Source organism: Indicator indicator, chromosome 4, assembly GCF_027791375.1.
Source record: "Indicator indicator isolate 239-I01 chromosome 4, UM_Iind_1.1, whole genome shotgun sequence".
NCBI classification, from domain to species: Eukaryota; Metazoa; Chordata; class Aves; order Piciformes; family Indicatoridae; genus Indicator; species Indicator indicator.
The window spans coordinates 25,255,270-25,270,762 of record NC_072013.1 but is presented as its reverse complement, the minus strand read 5'-3'; the positions used below and the strand labels follow the sequence as shown (position 1 = coordinate 25,270,762).

At 40.7% G+C, this 15,493-nt stretch overlaps 1 protein-coding gene across 1 annotated transcript in view; it reads right to left on the bottom strand.

The window, feature by feature from the left end:
• Positions 1-386: 386 nt before the first annotated feature.
• Positions 387-15,493, bottom strand: part of KIF26A (kinesin family member 26A) — a 102,809-nt gene continuing 87,702 nt past the window's right edge. Inside the window, exons 7-16 of the mRNA XM_054400327.1 lie at positions 13,688-13,781; positions 12,947-13,209; positions 12,511-12,694; positions 12,058-12,217; positions 10,465-10,627; positions 6,109-9,490; positions 2,453-2,643; positions 1,978-1,998; positions 1,429-1,579; positions 387-562 (exon numbers count right to left, since the gene is read on the bottom strand). Of these exons, the coding sequence (XP_054256302.1) occupies positions 387-562; positions 1,429-1,579; positions 1,978-1,998; positions 2,453-2,643; positions 6,109-9,490; positions 10,465-10,627; positions 12,058-12,217; positions 12,511-12,694; positions 12,947-13,209; positions 13,688-13,781 (4,785 nt within the window). The remainder of the gene's footprint in view (positions 563-1,428; positions 1,580-1,977; positions 1,999-2,452; positions 2,644-6,108; positions 9,491-10,464; positions 10,628-12,057; positions 12,218-12,510; positions 12,695-12,946; positions 13,210-13,687; positions 13,782-15,493) is intronic.

The following is a 15,493-nucleotide window of genomic DNA, read 5'->3' as shown; positions in this document are numbered from 1 at the left end:
TGGTCTGCTTAGGTTTGCTGGCTTTAATTCTAGCACCAAATTAAAAAAAAAATTAAAATCAAATCAACTTTAAAGGCACTTCCATTGTACGTTTGTTTGTTTGTTAATTAACATCTTGGTTTGTACTAAATTTCTTTGCTTCCCTTTGCTTCCATCTGGCAGAAGCAACACTTGATCCTACTTTTATCTTGTACAGTTCAGGTCACATTGAGGCACCAAATGATTTATGAACATTCCATCCCTCAGCTGTTTCTTTCTCTTACAACATTCATTGTTGCTTTTTAGTCTTCACCTTTCCTCCTTCACTTCCCAGCTACTTTAACTCTTTGCTTCTTCATATCAGACGGACCAGCTTCACTTCCTTCAGTCCCTTGAAAAACCTCTCTTCAGACCTCCACTTCCCTTACTCCATCTTGTGCATCTGTTACTCCAATATCAAAACACGTCACTATCATGATATGTGACTTGCACAGATTAACACACTGCTCCAGTTCCTCTGTCACTTGTTCCAGTGCCTCCAGGTACTCCTGTGACTCCTTATCGAGATCAGGATCGACTTCAACTGTCAGACAAAAAAATTTGTAAGAGAAACATCTCATAGCAAAACATTTTTCTATCACAAGGGGTGCAAACAATATAGAGTACAATTTTATTTCCCTTGAAACAAGATTTTATTTTCACTTTTTTTTCATTAGACAGCAAACTCTGCCTTGATGCTCCATTTAATAAGCACTCAGTCTGTGAACAAATCTTATACCTCAGTTTCCCAGTTGTAACAGGGATATGGAAACAGCTATTTCCTTCTTTGGAAAGGGGGCCTAAAGGGTAGCTGGAGAGGGACCTTTTACAAAGGCCTGTGGTGACAGGATGTGGGGTACTGGCTTCAAACTCAAAGAAGCTAGATTTAGGGTAGACATTAGGATGAAATTCTTCATCATGAGAGTGGTGAGGTACTGAAACAGGTTGCCCAGAGAAGTTGTGGAACTGCCAATCCTAAAAGCGTTCAAAGTCATTTGGATGGGGTCAAGTAGGAGCTTGGTCAAGTAGGAGCTGTCCCAGCCCATGACAAGGTGGGTTGAAACTAGATGATCTTTAATGTCCTTTCCAAACCAAACCCATTATATGATTCTGTAACTCTATGATAGAAGGACAATAAAAGGTTATACAAATATTTAATAAGGATCACAGTGAGTATTTGCATTGTTTTGATATTCTTTTCTGGTTGGTTTGGAGGGGGGGTTGTTCATTTCCAGTAGCACGCAGCACTGAACAAATTCTCCATCAGAGAAACACAAATGGAGCTACAGCATATTTTATGGCTCAGTTCAGCACAACATCTTAGCAAGTGCTTAACTTTCCAGTGGGACTGCTCACATGCTGAAAGTTTGTCACATGACGATAATACTCCTGTTCTTGCTAAATACTTACAGTCCTCTTTCCATTTATTCGGATCCATCATCAACCTGCACTTTGTTTCTTCCAGCTCTTCCTTCAAAACTTCATGCTTTGCTTTTACTTCTCTGATACGCTGCTGGCGCCTTTCTAGTATCTTCAGCTTGGTATGGAAATACATTAGACCCTTTTAAGACACAGAAAGGCCATTTTATGAATTTTCCTGTTATAAGATGACCTCCAACTGTCTGACACAAATTGCTCCCAGCTCATTACTTGTAAGAGTTAGCAGGTGGGTTGTTTTGTTTGTCTGTGGGGTTGGTGTGTTTAGGTGTTTGGTTTTTTTTATTATTTGAAGTTTACATTAATGGATTCTAATCTAAAGAAACAGCACGCCACATCACTTGAGCATTTGTTGCACTTCTCTGGATTAGCAAACGTTTCTTAATACAATGTGAAATTACTGGGTTTTGCAGAAGAATTGTTCTTCCAGCAGTGCAGATGATAAACACAGTCTAATAATAATGTTAAGTTATATTTAATCCTAAAACACATGAATACTGATTTTCTTAAAAGCATTCCTACCTTCTCAACATCCTGGAAAGGCTATTATGAAAGAAATAGGAAAAATGCATCAGAAGAATATTGAATCGTAGTCTCGAAAATAGAATTAGCTGAAGTGTTTTCCAATTACAAGTAAATTAAACTCAGTGTATCCCTGATTTAATAGAATCCTGTCATTTACATAAAGAGTTAATGACCCTATCGTTGAGGGAGTCTGTAAGGTTTCATCATCCAGGCTGAGATTATAAAATCTTCTCATAATGTATTCATTGGTAACTTCCACTTACACCATCAGTCATGTTAGACACAATTAATTTTAGACAGCAATCATTTTCATTTTCTGTTAAGGGTACCCCAACATATGAATTGTAAAATTAATAATTATAGCACTTTAATTGCAATCAATTTCCTGAACACCATTCTAGCATTCAAGCAAGGATACTCCCTGTATACTGTAATTTAAGTTGTCTACAGTTGTTGTAAAATATGTGCTGACCTCAGTTTCCTCCTGTCTGTGTCGCTGTAATCGTTCCACATCATCAATCTCATAAACTTTAATTTCAAATGGCTCTTTTAAAGTGCCTGGTAAAGGTGGTAGATCAACCCATTGGCCAGTGACACTGGGTTTTCTTCCTAGGGAGGCAGCATCCGGCAGGGGAGCAGGAATCAGTCTGCGGCGCTGGAGACCTAAAATACATAAGACAAGCATTCCTCAGACTCGTAAAGACCAACAAACTGCAGAATGTACTACAGTGAATTAAAGAGAGATCTAGGGTCTCAGGATACTTCTCTTGATCTTTTTCTTCTAGTAAAATACCTTCAGGCTGTTAATTGAATTACTGCCTTGGAAAACTGTTTCACTTGGTTCACGGATGGCAGTAACAGCAGTTCCTCTCCTAAAAGCAGATGTCTGAGCATCATTTCTTTATTCTCTCCTTGCAACAAATATTTTGTCCAGATTAACTTTTCTTTGGTGGACTACAATGGTATTCATTACCTTGCAATGGCAATGAGATTGTGAGTAATTTAAAAACAATACAAATAATGGCAGGCAAATCTGGAAATCTGCTCCTCCACTTCACACCAAGAAAGGCTACCTAAGATGGTTGTATTACCTCTTTGCTCACTCCAGAGCTATTATCAGTGTTTTAAGGTGCCAAATACTATCAGTTTTCAATGACTTTATGGGATTGGGAGGCATTCAGAAGGCAGCAACCAACCAAACTGCAAGTTGAGCCATCTCCAATGTCAAAGCACATCATCACCCATTTGCAACAGCAACCAGCAGCTCAAAGCATGACAAATCTCACAAATCCCTCAGCAGGAGGGCTCCCAGATTTACTAACAATATATTGCCACCTCAATGCATCTACAAGGGCTCATGTTTCATGAAGCAGAGACTGACTTAACATCCCTCAAAAATGTTGGTTCTTTTGTATACAGGAGCTGGCACTTTGGTGTCTAGCATTTTTTGCAATTTTAAGTCTCTCTTCATTCTCTAAAAGGCTGACCTTTACACTATGGGTATCAAGGATGAGAACACGCATAGAACTGGTCAGGCAATGTTAACAAGGCTGCAGCCCAACCCTAGGAGAGCTGAAGGCTGCAAGAAACAAGCTGAAATGGCACATGGTAGCAGTAAGTATAAGCACCTTTTGGGTGACGTGTGACAATAAATTTAGTGTCTCCTCTTATAGAAATCAACTCAGAGGTAAGGCGTCTTATTTCTTCTGGTGTTCTTGCAAAAGGGAGAACATCAAACAGACAAGAAAGTGCTGCTTAGAGGTCAATGCTGACAAAATTCCTTCTAAGCTGAGACCTCTACAGTAGAGTTAAGTGCACGTTGAGGCTGTCAGGTAAGCCCTGTCACAAACTTCAACATAAAAAGGAGAAAAAATCCTAGCAGGTATCCTCAAAGCAACAAATCTCCATTAAAACCTGAAGAGCTACCTGCTTTACATGTTCTTACGAAAAATATCTCTAAGTCTGAATTGCATCCTTGCTAATTTCTGTGTAACAAGAATAATCACAATGAAAACGTTTTAGAAAGAGAAGACTTGATTCTACGTCTACAACTTCTGTTCATCATTCTGAAAACCCCAATTCATTTAGCCTGAATCGTCCCTATAGTCTTGCCTGCTGAAATCATCCACCATAACTCTGATCTGCAACCACTTTGGTGACATCAGGGTCCCTCTGAAGATGGTAGCAGAACAGATGTAGTCAAATATGTATACTAAGCAGATAAATTTCATATCCTACTATACCTACAAAGGCAAACGTCATTTCTTCAAGGATGAAGTTAAAGGGACAGCATTTTCAGTCACATATATGGGAGTTGGATTTGTCCTTAAATCCAGAGTCTGCATATTTACAACACAGTTTGGAGCAACATAAGCCATTCCAAGAATCTCTAACACTTTGCAAAGATTACAATATATTTTAGGCCAATAATGGATCTTCACCAAATATTTATTTCAAGAAATAGTTCATGAACTTCCTAGGAAACCTCATTTCATGTATAAAACACATTATTTAATGTTTCAAAGTCTATAGCACTCCAAAGAAAGTAATACATAATTTACTGATATAGAGAAATTTCAATTAGAAAAATAAATAGTTTGTCATTTTTAAAATCCTTACAAGCATTTCCTAGGGCAAAACCAAATACAAATCCATCAGTAGCTATTGCCTTCTCAATATGTGTGCAACTTGGACAGCTGTTAATATTGATTTGTAGGAAAGGTTTAAAAGGTTGTTATGGTATGGAAAAAGAAGTCCAGCAAATGTTTCACTGAGTTTCCAAAATGATTGATCATTTACTGAAGCAACCCAGTTGCTCTGACCAGAAAGCACCATGAGATCTATATCAATTTAACTCATTTGGTTTTACTACCAGAATTGAGCGTAATGGGTGTCTACAGGTATTGCAATGATTACCCCTTTCCAACCAAAAGCTCAGATTCAGTGCATTGCTAATATTAGCTCCTACTATATTTCCAATGGTCTACGCTTAGGTTGCTGAATGAGGCTGCTGGTGGTTAGCTACATGGCATTGATTGTCAGTGATTCCTTATGATACTATAGTACAACTTGAACTTAGATTAGTAAAAATTAATACTGTAATAGCTGTCATATGAGCTTGATTTTGATGCTGGCTACAACTGGAAGCACTTAAGGAGCACCAATTGCAAAACCCATTAGGAGAGGTTCTGGAGGGCAGGAACAGAGACCTGGCTCCTGTAAGCCCACCTTTGCATGGCATGGTAGGAAATGTCTGCCTTGACACAGTACACAAGCCAGAGCCACACCTTCTGAATGACTCCCCCATTTGGTTTCCTATGACTTATAGTATACACAGTTACACTCTGAAATTTCATCATTAAAAAAAAAAAAAACAGCAAAAAACCAACAAAACAAACCACTATTACAATAGTCCAATACAATAATTTTTAACTTAGCCAGTAACATTAGTATAAGGGTCATACACACCTTACTGCTCTGCCCCTAAGCCTCACCTTTGGGTAATCTAATGCACATTCAGCATTCCTCATTAAATCACAGTCTTGTCAGCTCCAGGCCTATCCCCTTGTTTCCAAACTGCAGTCCCAGCCTATCTCATTGGAATTCTCTCACAGAAGCTTGGCAGCAGAATTCCTCCTCTCCCCAGTGCTTTTCTCTCACTGGTCTTCCCTGACACCTGATCCTCACAAAAACACATCAAGCTCAGCCAGCACCCTCACCTTTCCCAACCCACCCATAAGGTTCCTATTTTTGGGCTGCCCTGGTGCTGTGCTTGCTGCCAACCCCGCTGAGGGTGGAAGGAATGTCTCCTCATCTGCTGGTGACCATTTTCTGCCTCCTCCCTTGCAGGGAGGCTGCTGGTGCCCTGGGGCACCTGATGCCTCTCCTGCCCTTTCTGCTGCAACACCTGTGTCACACCTGCAGCTTTGAAGTGAAATAAATGACAAGTATCTGCTGTCACTGCATTACATATGCAAACACAAATGCCTGCAGACAGTCCACCTCCCCACTTTGTGTTTCCCCAGATCTCCATTCCCTTTCTGTCAGACACACTACACAAAGTCTGCATCCTTGGGGATACACTGGAGTGCCAGTGGACACACATTCATCTTCCCCTTCATTTATTACCTGTTGACCGTTTTTTTGGGGACTTGAGGCTCCTCATCCGTCCCGGTGATGACATTCCGCTTTCACTCATGGAGTCATGTGCTGATGAGGCACTGCCTGTGGCCTCACTGTCTCGAATCATGCTCTCATAGCCACTGCTGCCCCCACTGTGGTAAAACAGAGCTGTCCTCCCCATTGCTGGTGGCAACTCTCCACTCAGGACACTGCTGTTGTCACTGCCATGCCCACTGCTGTACCGCTGAGGCCGACGGGGAGCCGTTATCTTGCTGTATGGAGATGGCAGCACTGGGATCTGTGACTTCTCATCGCTGAGGTTAATGCCACTGTCATTGCCGCTGTCGGAATCAGTGGAACCTCGGAAATGTCCCACCTTGACAGAGCCACCTGACACCAGCTCATTCACACGGCTGTTGGCTGCTCTCATGGCCTGTTTGGTCCCCATGATGGTCCCTCGGCCAGGTTTGCTGCTAACAGACTGCACGGAGCGAGGGGCCACCTTCCCGCTGGGGGCTACGCCAGAGCCCTTCCCTGCAGGTTGTGCCAGAGACTTCACAGAGGAACTAAGAGACTTTGACCCACTGGTGGAGAGGCCCCGAGTTTTATTCCCATTTGTTTGAATCTTCTGGTTAGCTGTGGGTTTTGCCTGGTTGTTTTTACCAGGCACGGAAGTGTTGAAGGCTGGTGGTAAACCCAAACCAGAGGCAATAGGGGGGACACCCAGCCTGGGGACAGAGCGCCCTGCCCGGTTGTTGCTGATGGTCCCACTCTCCCTCGTCACACTTGCTTTGGATCCAACCGATGTCAGGCTATCACACCTCTCCAGGGACATGTGGCTCCCGTAACGGTGCATGGCTTCATTCTTTGATGCCTTTGTCTTTAAACTGGACGTCATCTTGGGCAAAGAGTGGTCACCCCTCAGGTTCATTTTGCTGTTGGCACTTTCACTGAAGTAAGACCCAGCTTTCAACCGCAAATCTGCTTCATCTTCAACCTTTGGTGTGGCAGTTCTAGCAAAGTCCAGGCCAGAGGCTTTTCCCCCATTACCCAGCCCAACAGGTTTCTGTTCCAGGCTTGACTTGCGTACAGGAGGTGTTGGGGGTGTTGGTCCACTTGGTCTGGGCAACATGGTTGACTTCTGCGGTGTGCTCTTCCTTCCCAGTGATGATTTCAAGCTGCCAGTGGCCAAGGGAGCATCTGAATTGCCCCGGGTCACAGCCTCTGGCAAAGTACTGTTAGCATGTGACACTGGCATCACTCCCAATGTAGTGGCTCCCCTCTTCAGCTGTGGCATCTTCATTGCAACTTCTGACTTCTTTGCAGCTCCACTGGAGGATTTGCAGGCCATTTCACAACCATCCACAACTCTCTGAGAACAGGCAAGCATAGTCTGTGACTTTGTTGGCTTGGATGCTGCACCAAAACACTGGGAAGGTTTTCCTGGCTGCTTCTCAGTACCAAATGTGTGAGATTTCGGAGACAGCAGTGAGTCTGAAGGTTTTGCTTCTGACTGATAATCGGCACGCAACAACCAGGGATCTTCAAATATAGCATGCGGATTCTGCAGTTCTTTATAGCTGAGGACAGTATTATTGTGGATTGGAGACGAGGTAGTTTTTGTTTTTCTAGGAAGACTAGAATGTATGGTTTCTATCACAGGCATATCGCGAGAATTACTGAATTTTATTTTTACGGGCTGATCAGTGACACAAAAAGCACTTTTTATCTGAGATGCTTTGGTAGTTTCAGGGGTTTGAGGGCTTTTGTTGATGCCTGAGGACAACTTGCTGGAATTCAAGCTCTCACTCTCCAGTTCAGAGAAGCAAAATCCACTGTCATTCAGAGTGCTTTTCAGGGGCACTGATAAATGAGATGAATCCAAGGTGAAGTGTTCCTCAGACTTGTTACAGCTGTAAGATGACTGTGCAACAAAACTGTCACTAGACTGGGCTCCATCACTTTCAATTGTACAGATGCTGACTTCACTAAGCCACGAACTGATGGAGGAACGTCTGCTGCTGGTAAAGGGATCCTTAGCAAAGGGCACAACAATATCAATATTTACACCAGTAGAAGCCTCCTGTGAGGTATAAGCATCAAACTCATCATTTATGCTGCTGATAATGCTGACTGGCCTCGAACCTGATGCAAGGGCCTGAAGGGAGCAGTCGCTGTTAAAGCTAATGATACTGGAAGGTCTTCCATTATCCATAATCCCACTAATGGATAGTTCTTCCACTACAGTGAAAACAAGCTCATCCTCTCCATTCAGCTCAACAGGCTGCTGCAAAGTCACAGTGGTGGTTAGTATATCCCGATCAAAACATTTTGCTCTGAACGCTGACCTGAAGCTGTGGACCTCTATTGCACCTGACTGATTCTGGGTGTTGCTACCAACCAGGAACATGCTTCCTACAGGGTTTTGCTCAGATTTGTTTCCCACCTGCTTGCTCATTCCCACAGGAGGAGTCCGAACTGCATTGCTATTATCCAGCTCCAAATTCTCATCTTTGGAGCTCAATATGTGCTCTTTCTGCTGTGGAGGTGGAGGTGCTGGGCTTGGTAAGGGTCTCTTTACATACGAGGACTTTTCCTTAATGACATAGTCAGCTGTGGCCTTACTTTGCTCCAGATTCCTTGAAGGGCTACACCTTGAGGACTGCAGAGAATCAGTGATTGTCTCTCTCTCTCCCTCCAGTATTGAGTCTATTATTTTGTTGTCAGTTCTGCTCTGTGGCTTGGAAAGCTCTGTTTTTAACTGAGACGTGATCTTCTCATGACAATTGCCATTGCTGCCCCTTGGTGCAACAGCCTGGAAAGGAAGGTTATGACCTTTTTTGGGGGATACTGTTTCTTGTGGAACTGGTTTCTTAATTCCTCCAGAAGGAGGAGATATCTTTTCCTTTATCAGCTTAGACTGTGCATTTTCTGTACCTCCAGGGATTGTACTGCAGTTAGATACAACAGACATTTCTCCACAAGCAAATTTGATGGGTTCCTCACTTCCATCAATGCACTCCAACCTTTCTTGCAGTTCAGCAAAAGTGTTGCATTTAAAATGGTCCTTGTCAGAACTCCTACCAGTAGCAGAATTGTCTTTACTTCTCTTCTTGTTTAGGGATGGGATTATGGGAACAAACTCTGGAGGACCTTCATTATCTGTCAGTTCTCTGTCAGATAAAGCTGCACCATTGGGACCAACATAGATGACAGTATCACAAGACTGTTCACTGCTGGAGGAATAATCAGGATCACTAGATATATTCAGGACAGGAAGGTCGGGGTCAAGGGCAACAGTTCTTGGGTGGAATGGTCGCAAATGGGGTGGTCTTCGGACATGTCCTTCTTCACATGAACTCTCTCCTCCAGATGAACTGGAAGCATACTGAAAATGAACAGTAAGGAAGAAGTTATTAGTATCAATTGATACATAAGCGTATTTATATGTACCTATAATTGATTAGAAGGTGAGGTTTGATATATACTCTGTGCTTTGTGTATACTATCACAACTATGTCTAGTGGAAAAATGTTAGAGTGTGACTTAAAATAACAAGGTCACACTACATAGATTTTACTGTTGTCATGTGTTGGGTTGAATCTACTGTTGATATTTAATACCATGCTGCCATCGTGCCAGCTGCAAAATGAAAGTGGTGGCTGGAGCAAAGTATCATGGGGCTTGAAGTTCAGATTGTAACATGAGAGGCTTACTGTTCCAGTTGCTGCTTTTGGTTTCCAGGTTTGGGGTGTTGGTCTTTTCCACTGGATGGGTTGTGGGTCAGGGAGTAGGGGAGGCTGCTGGCTTCTGCTGCTGCTTCTGCATTTTGCTATGATTTTCTGCAGATAGGCTGCAGTATTTGTGCATTGTATTATCTCATTTCCAGCAAAGCCTCAACCCAGAGTTTGGGGATGTTTTTGTGTTTTACTTTCCCTCCCATCTGTGTTTGGGGAGAGGGGCTTGTGAGAGGAGGCTGTGTTAACCCAAGACAACTGTATTAGAAGTAATATAACAATCCTACATTTTCAAATAGTTTCCATTAAATACTACACATTGTCTTCTTCTTCAACAGTTTTCTGTTCCTTCCTTATTGGTTTTTAATTACTAGAAATAGGAGCTTTTGAGACAGTTCCACATATAAGAAAAGAAATATGTGTTTGGAACAAAAAGAAGGGAATTTCAGGATTAAGGATCAGGGGTGGGATGATGGCTCAGTGCCAAGTCATTTGTCAGTTCATCTCCTGAGCTTTTATGCATTTTGTATTACTTCTTAGTGCTGAGAAATCCCATGTTCCCCCACTGAGAGGTTAGGAAAACTCATTTTCAAATGAATTAATTTCTGCTTTTTTCTGAACCAACCTTGGATTTCTTCTTTCTCATTCGGTGGATTCGTGATGCAAGCTGAATGGTGGTGAGAGTTTCTGCATAATTGGCTGGGGAGTCAGAAATGTGTGCAATCATAGTAGTTCTGCAGTTGATGTTCCCAAGCGATTCCCTCAACAACATTGTCAACTTGTTGTCCCTGTGTAATAAATGAGAATACTAAGATAATTAGAAGAAATTACTATCTTTTTTTTTTTTTTGCATACTTTTGCACCACAAGCTGTGCTTTCACTCTCATAGGATATATGCATGTATGGTACATGTAGATAAGAAATATGCTCCTATTATTTGAGCACACTTATAATGTGTCTAAATTTACATATACAAAAATACAAATACTTTAATTATCTGTCTGTGTATTTGCAGTATAGTATCAGTGCCACCTCAACTAATCTAGTTTCCAGTCTGTCTGCTGTTGTCTGCTCTGCCATAGCAAAAGGGAAGCAGAATTTCTCTCTGAAAGCTTTCTTGGTGATGCAGATCATCCACCATAGATAGCAAAGCTCCACTGGTCTCCAAGACACCTCTCCCCAGGGCACCCTGGACACTGCTTTCCTATTACACCCTTGAGTTGGCCCAACATGTGGAGACTACCATCGTGGTCACTCACTAAACCATGGCAAGTGACAAAGTTGAGGATCTGCCCTTCTCTGTTCTAACCCACACATCTTTTACTCCATCCACAAATGTAGCAACTAGCCTGAGGAATTTATTTTTCTCCCTAATACAGAAAGAAAGTACACCTGTTTCAGATGCAGCACTAGATAAATATGTGAAATGACATGATTGATAACAACAGCACAAAGCTATATGCATGAAGACAAGAAGCAATTAAATGTAAGGACTGAAGGCCAAGTTCTAGTCAGAGTGTTTAGAATGTGGCTGTTGTCTTTAAGGTGGGCTCCCCACAGGTGTGCTTCACATAACATTACTGTCAAGTACACTTCACAAAGGAACACACCTAAATGTTCACTTCTGCTAAACAAATGTGCAACATGGAGGTCTCTTTTTTTTTCATTGAAAATATGTAGCATTCAAAAAGGCATAGAGTCTTTGATGAACATACTTGATAAACTCTCTCAGATTTTAAAATTTTAATACAACTTTTTCATTTGGAAAAAGGAGAGAAAATCCTATGAAATTTTGATGAAATTGTTCACTAATGACCAGCTGGCTGGGACCAGTTTAAATTCCAAATCCAGGACACAAAAAGGAGGCAGAATATTGTGGCCATTTCCCTATCTCTTTTTCAACAATTGAACCCTTCCCAACATTTCACTTAGAGTCTTAAGTATATAGCAATATGCATATAATTTTCAGCCATATAATTAAGAACTTCATGTTCCTAGGTGACATTTTAAAAAGTTGTGTGTATGCATATGTACATACAGACAGGTATATGAATGGATACATATATCTATGATATAGAAGTGACCTTAAAAGAAGAGAGATCCCTCTCTGATAGAACTTTCAACTTTATCTTAGGTAAAGAGTAAATTGTTGACACAATCCATTGCTAATTTAACACCAGCAACAAATTTAAGACAATGCAGACAATAATTCACTTACTTATATGGCACATGCTTAGCACCATTAATTAAGGCCAGAATTACATTGCCCAGGGCAGAGAGTGACAGACAGAGAGAGCCTCCTCCATCTCGGCTCTTGCTCAGCACTTTTTCACAGCTCCCTAGATCAATAAGATGCAAACGGCTGCGTCCTCCAGACACTAAAACAAAAAGGGGAAAAAAATGTTTGTACATCGTGCTCTTGCATGGACTCAAGCCAACCCTGGTATTCAAAATGTATTCAAATTAGGAAAATAACAACTACAGCATGGGATAATGTCCAAACTAAATAATGCATTTAAGAAACCAGATAATAGCCACAGCTACCAAAGTTAAAGGTGACTGTCTTGAGGGTTCACATCACTTTTTATTTCTAAGTTTATTACAAATTATTGTTTAAACTAACCCAAACCCACATCATTTAAAATAAACAACATGGTAAGAAGATTCATACTTCCTCCTTTGCCACTCTTCTCCATGCGATACTGGTATATGTGAAGAGTAAAGAGCATATGCGAATTTCTCCTATCTTCTTCCTCACATTCAGGTTTGCTGGTACTTCTGGCAGCAATTGCAGCATCAAGGAAAAAGGCAGCTTTCTCTGCCGTCGGGGCCCTTAGCTCGCTTTGGTTTTGAAGCTCGAATATAAACAAGAAAATGACTAATTAGCATAGGGGCATTTTGTTTTATTATTTTTTGCTGAACTAGCTAAATCTCTAGGGCACTAAGAGAAACAAATATGTACACCATGGGAGAAAGACTCATAAATTAAAAGCATAATTTTTTTTTTTTTTACTGTCTTAAAAGTTGTCAGAATTGTTGTCAGATAAAAGGAAATAAGCAGAGGACAATCTGGCTCAGAAAAATCTATGTTGTGATATCCATTATACCTGGGTTCCACATATTGGATCTTCTCTCAGATAAACCCCAGGAGACTGGCCATCCTGAAGGCTGCCAGTGGCTACTTCAGCTAATAAATCCTTAAGGTTTTCATCTTTGCCACTGATCTCCACAGCAGATACTCTAATAGAGAAACGAGTCCCAGTTTTTTCTTTTCGTTCATTGATTAATTTGAAGAGCCAAGAAATTGCACAGGGGATGATACCAAGGCTTTGTGTGGAGTTATCTTTCCCAATCATGGTAAAAGATTTTCCTAGAAGGAAAAGATGAACACGAACTTAATTCACTTTTCTCTTACAAGGCAGTGTCTGTTCATATCATCACTGTACACTACATGCAACACCAAGCATTGCACAGATAACAGTAAAGAATAAATGCAAAAATGCAGACTATTTCATTATTAATCCATTGCTATTTATTCAATTAGGTTTGTATTTTTTATAACTCAGACCCACAGCAGATTAACATTAAAAACATCTCTGATCTTTTGATTTTTATCATAATGCACCCATAGAAACCTGCTCTTGAATAAACTAATCTGATGTTACATTCTACCTTTTCAAATTAAAACTTACAATCCCAGTGTAGAAATAAACTGTGATAAGTTTGCAAAGCTAATTAAAAAGAAATTCTAATCTATTCATATACTCCAGGTTTATTGTTCCAGGAGCTGACAGCATGTAATTACCACACTGACATAGTAATTAACTGTAACGAATTTGGGAGCTCACCAAGCTTGACGTGACCAAAGCAAAATATGCAGCCATCTGCACCATTCACAACAGACTGGATTACTTCTGCTACTGTTCCAGAGCATACCTCAGCCTGAAAGAAAGATTGCAGACAAATAAGTAAAAGAGCATATATTGCTATGGTTTTTACTATTCTTCTGTAATGAAATGAATGACTCAATACTTTTGAGGCGCAGTATTATCCCCATTTTTATGGCACCTGTCCTATTATTTTTGTAGCTATGCTGTCTTAAAAAAAAAAATATATAGTACTCCAGCCTAAAATAGTTTCCAGTTCTATTAAACCAATTTTCTTGGAATATTGATTCTATGACTAATGTAGCAAACTGAATGCTATCCAACCAGGCTTCCTGCTGGCATAATAGCTTAGCCAAGTCTATTCAGCAATAGTAGCGACTCCACTGAAATTAAGCTACTCAAGAGTGCTCACAGGCATTAGAAAGACTGGAGAAAATGCATTAAGATCCATGAATAAGATTTCATATCATAGTATGACGTTTTCCTTTTCTAGAGGAAACGTTGTTATCAATAAAGAGAACTTGCTAAATTATTTGAGTGTGCTAAAGCCAGTCTATCCACATCAGTGAAGGTTTCAAATATACAATAAGATGATCTATTAAGTACAGCAAATAGGGGTAGGCGAGAAGGTTGGTGTAAATATGTAACTACAGTGAAATGGTAAGGCTCTGTTTGCAGGTGCACGATGCCAGCACAGAAGTGGCTGCTCTGTCCAGTATTACCCAGACATACCACAAACAGGCTACCCAGTAGGCCAGCCACAAGGACCTGAAAGCACTTAGTCCAAACCAGGGGCCAGCAACCTGAAGGATGGGTGCCAAAAACATCAGAAAAGCAGGCTATGACCAGAATTTTGCAGCAGGTCTGACAACACAAGTAAAAAAAAACAACTTCCAGTTCTAGACTAATGTTGAGATATCTGTTGCTTATTTCTGCACAAAGACACTGAGGTTATGCAGGATCTAAATCCATCCTTCTGAAGTGGTTAGCATTGATTTAGGCATTGATATCTCTAGGAAGTTATTCTCCATCTTTAGTGTTTGTCTAGAAATCGGACCTAATAGATATTTTCGTATCTCTAGTCTGGGATCCAAAAAAATTAAATTAAACCCTTGAAGATCTGAGGTCAGATTCTGAACTAGATATTATCATGTTTTCTCAACATTAGTATATCATTTTAATTTTGGATGTTTGGTGGTGTTTTTTTCACCCTAATTTTCGTCAGCAGTTTCAACTTAAAGTCATTCTTCATACACCCCTGAATTTGTTCTTCTTTTTAAAGCTGTTCTGGGATTTTTTTTTTCTCTGATCCAAAGATTGTTCCCAGTGGAAATGTCAGGCACCCATGAGTACAATCTCACCGAATATACTGCAGCCCACAACCCATGCAAATACCAGCCATCCTTTCTGGGTATTAGATTTCAGGTCTGAGGCTACTACTGTAGAAATACAACATTTTGCAGGCCAAAAGAAAGATACACACCATCAGCAGCACAACCATGAAGACAAAATAATCCATCAAAAACACAGCATAAACAAACAGGAAAAGGCGAGGAAAATACAAAAGCTCCCTATTTCAGCATGGCAATCCCATGGGGTTAGCTCTATCTATTCTCCTAAGATGAACATTTAGTTTAATGTTAAGCATGTTTATTTCCTATTGAAAGCAGTGTGTTAAAACCTAACTGGATGGAAAAGTGAATTTCAAATTGGCTGTGTGTCTTTCTCTAACAAGAGAAAACACAGGAAGATAATTTAGTCAGCAAA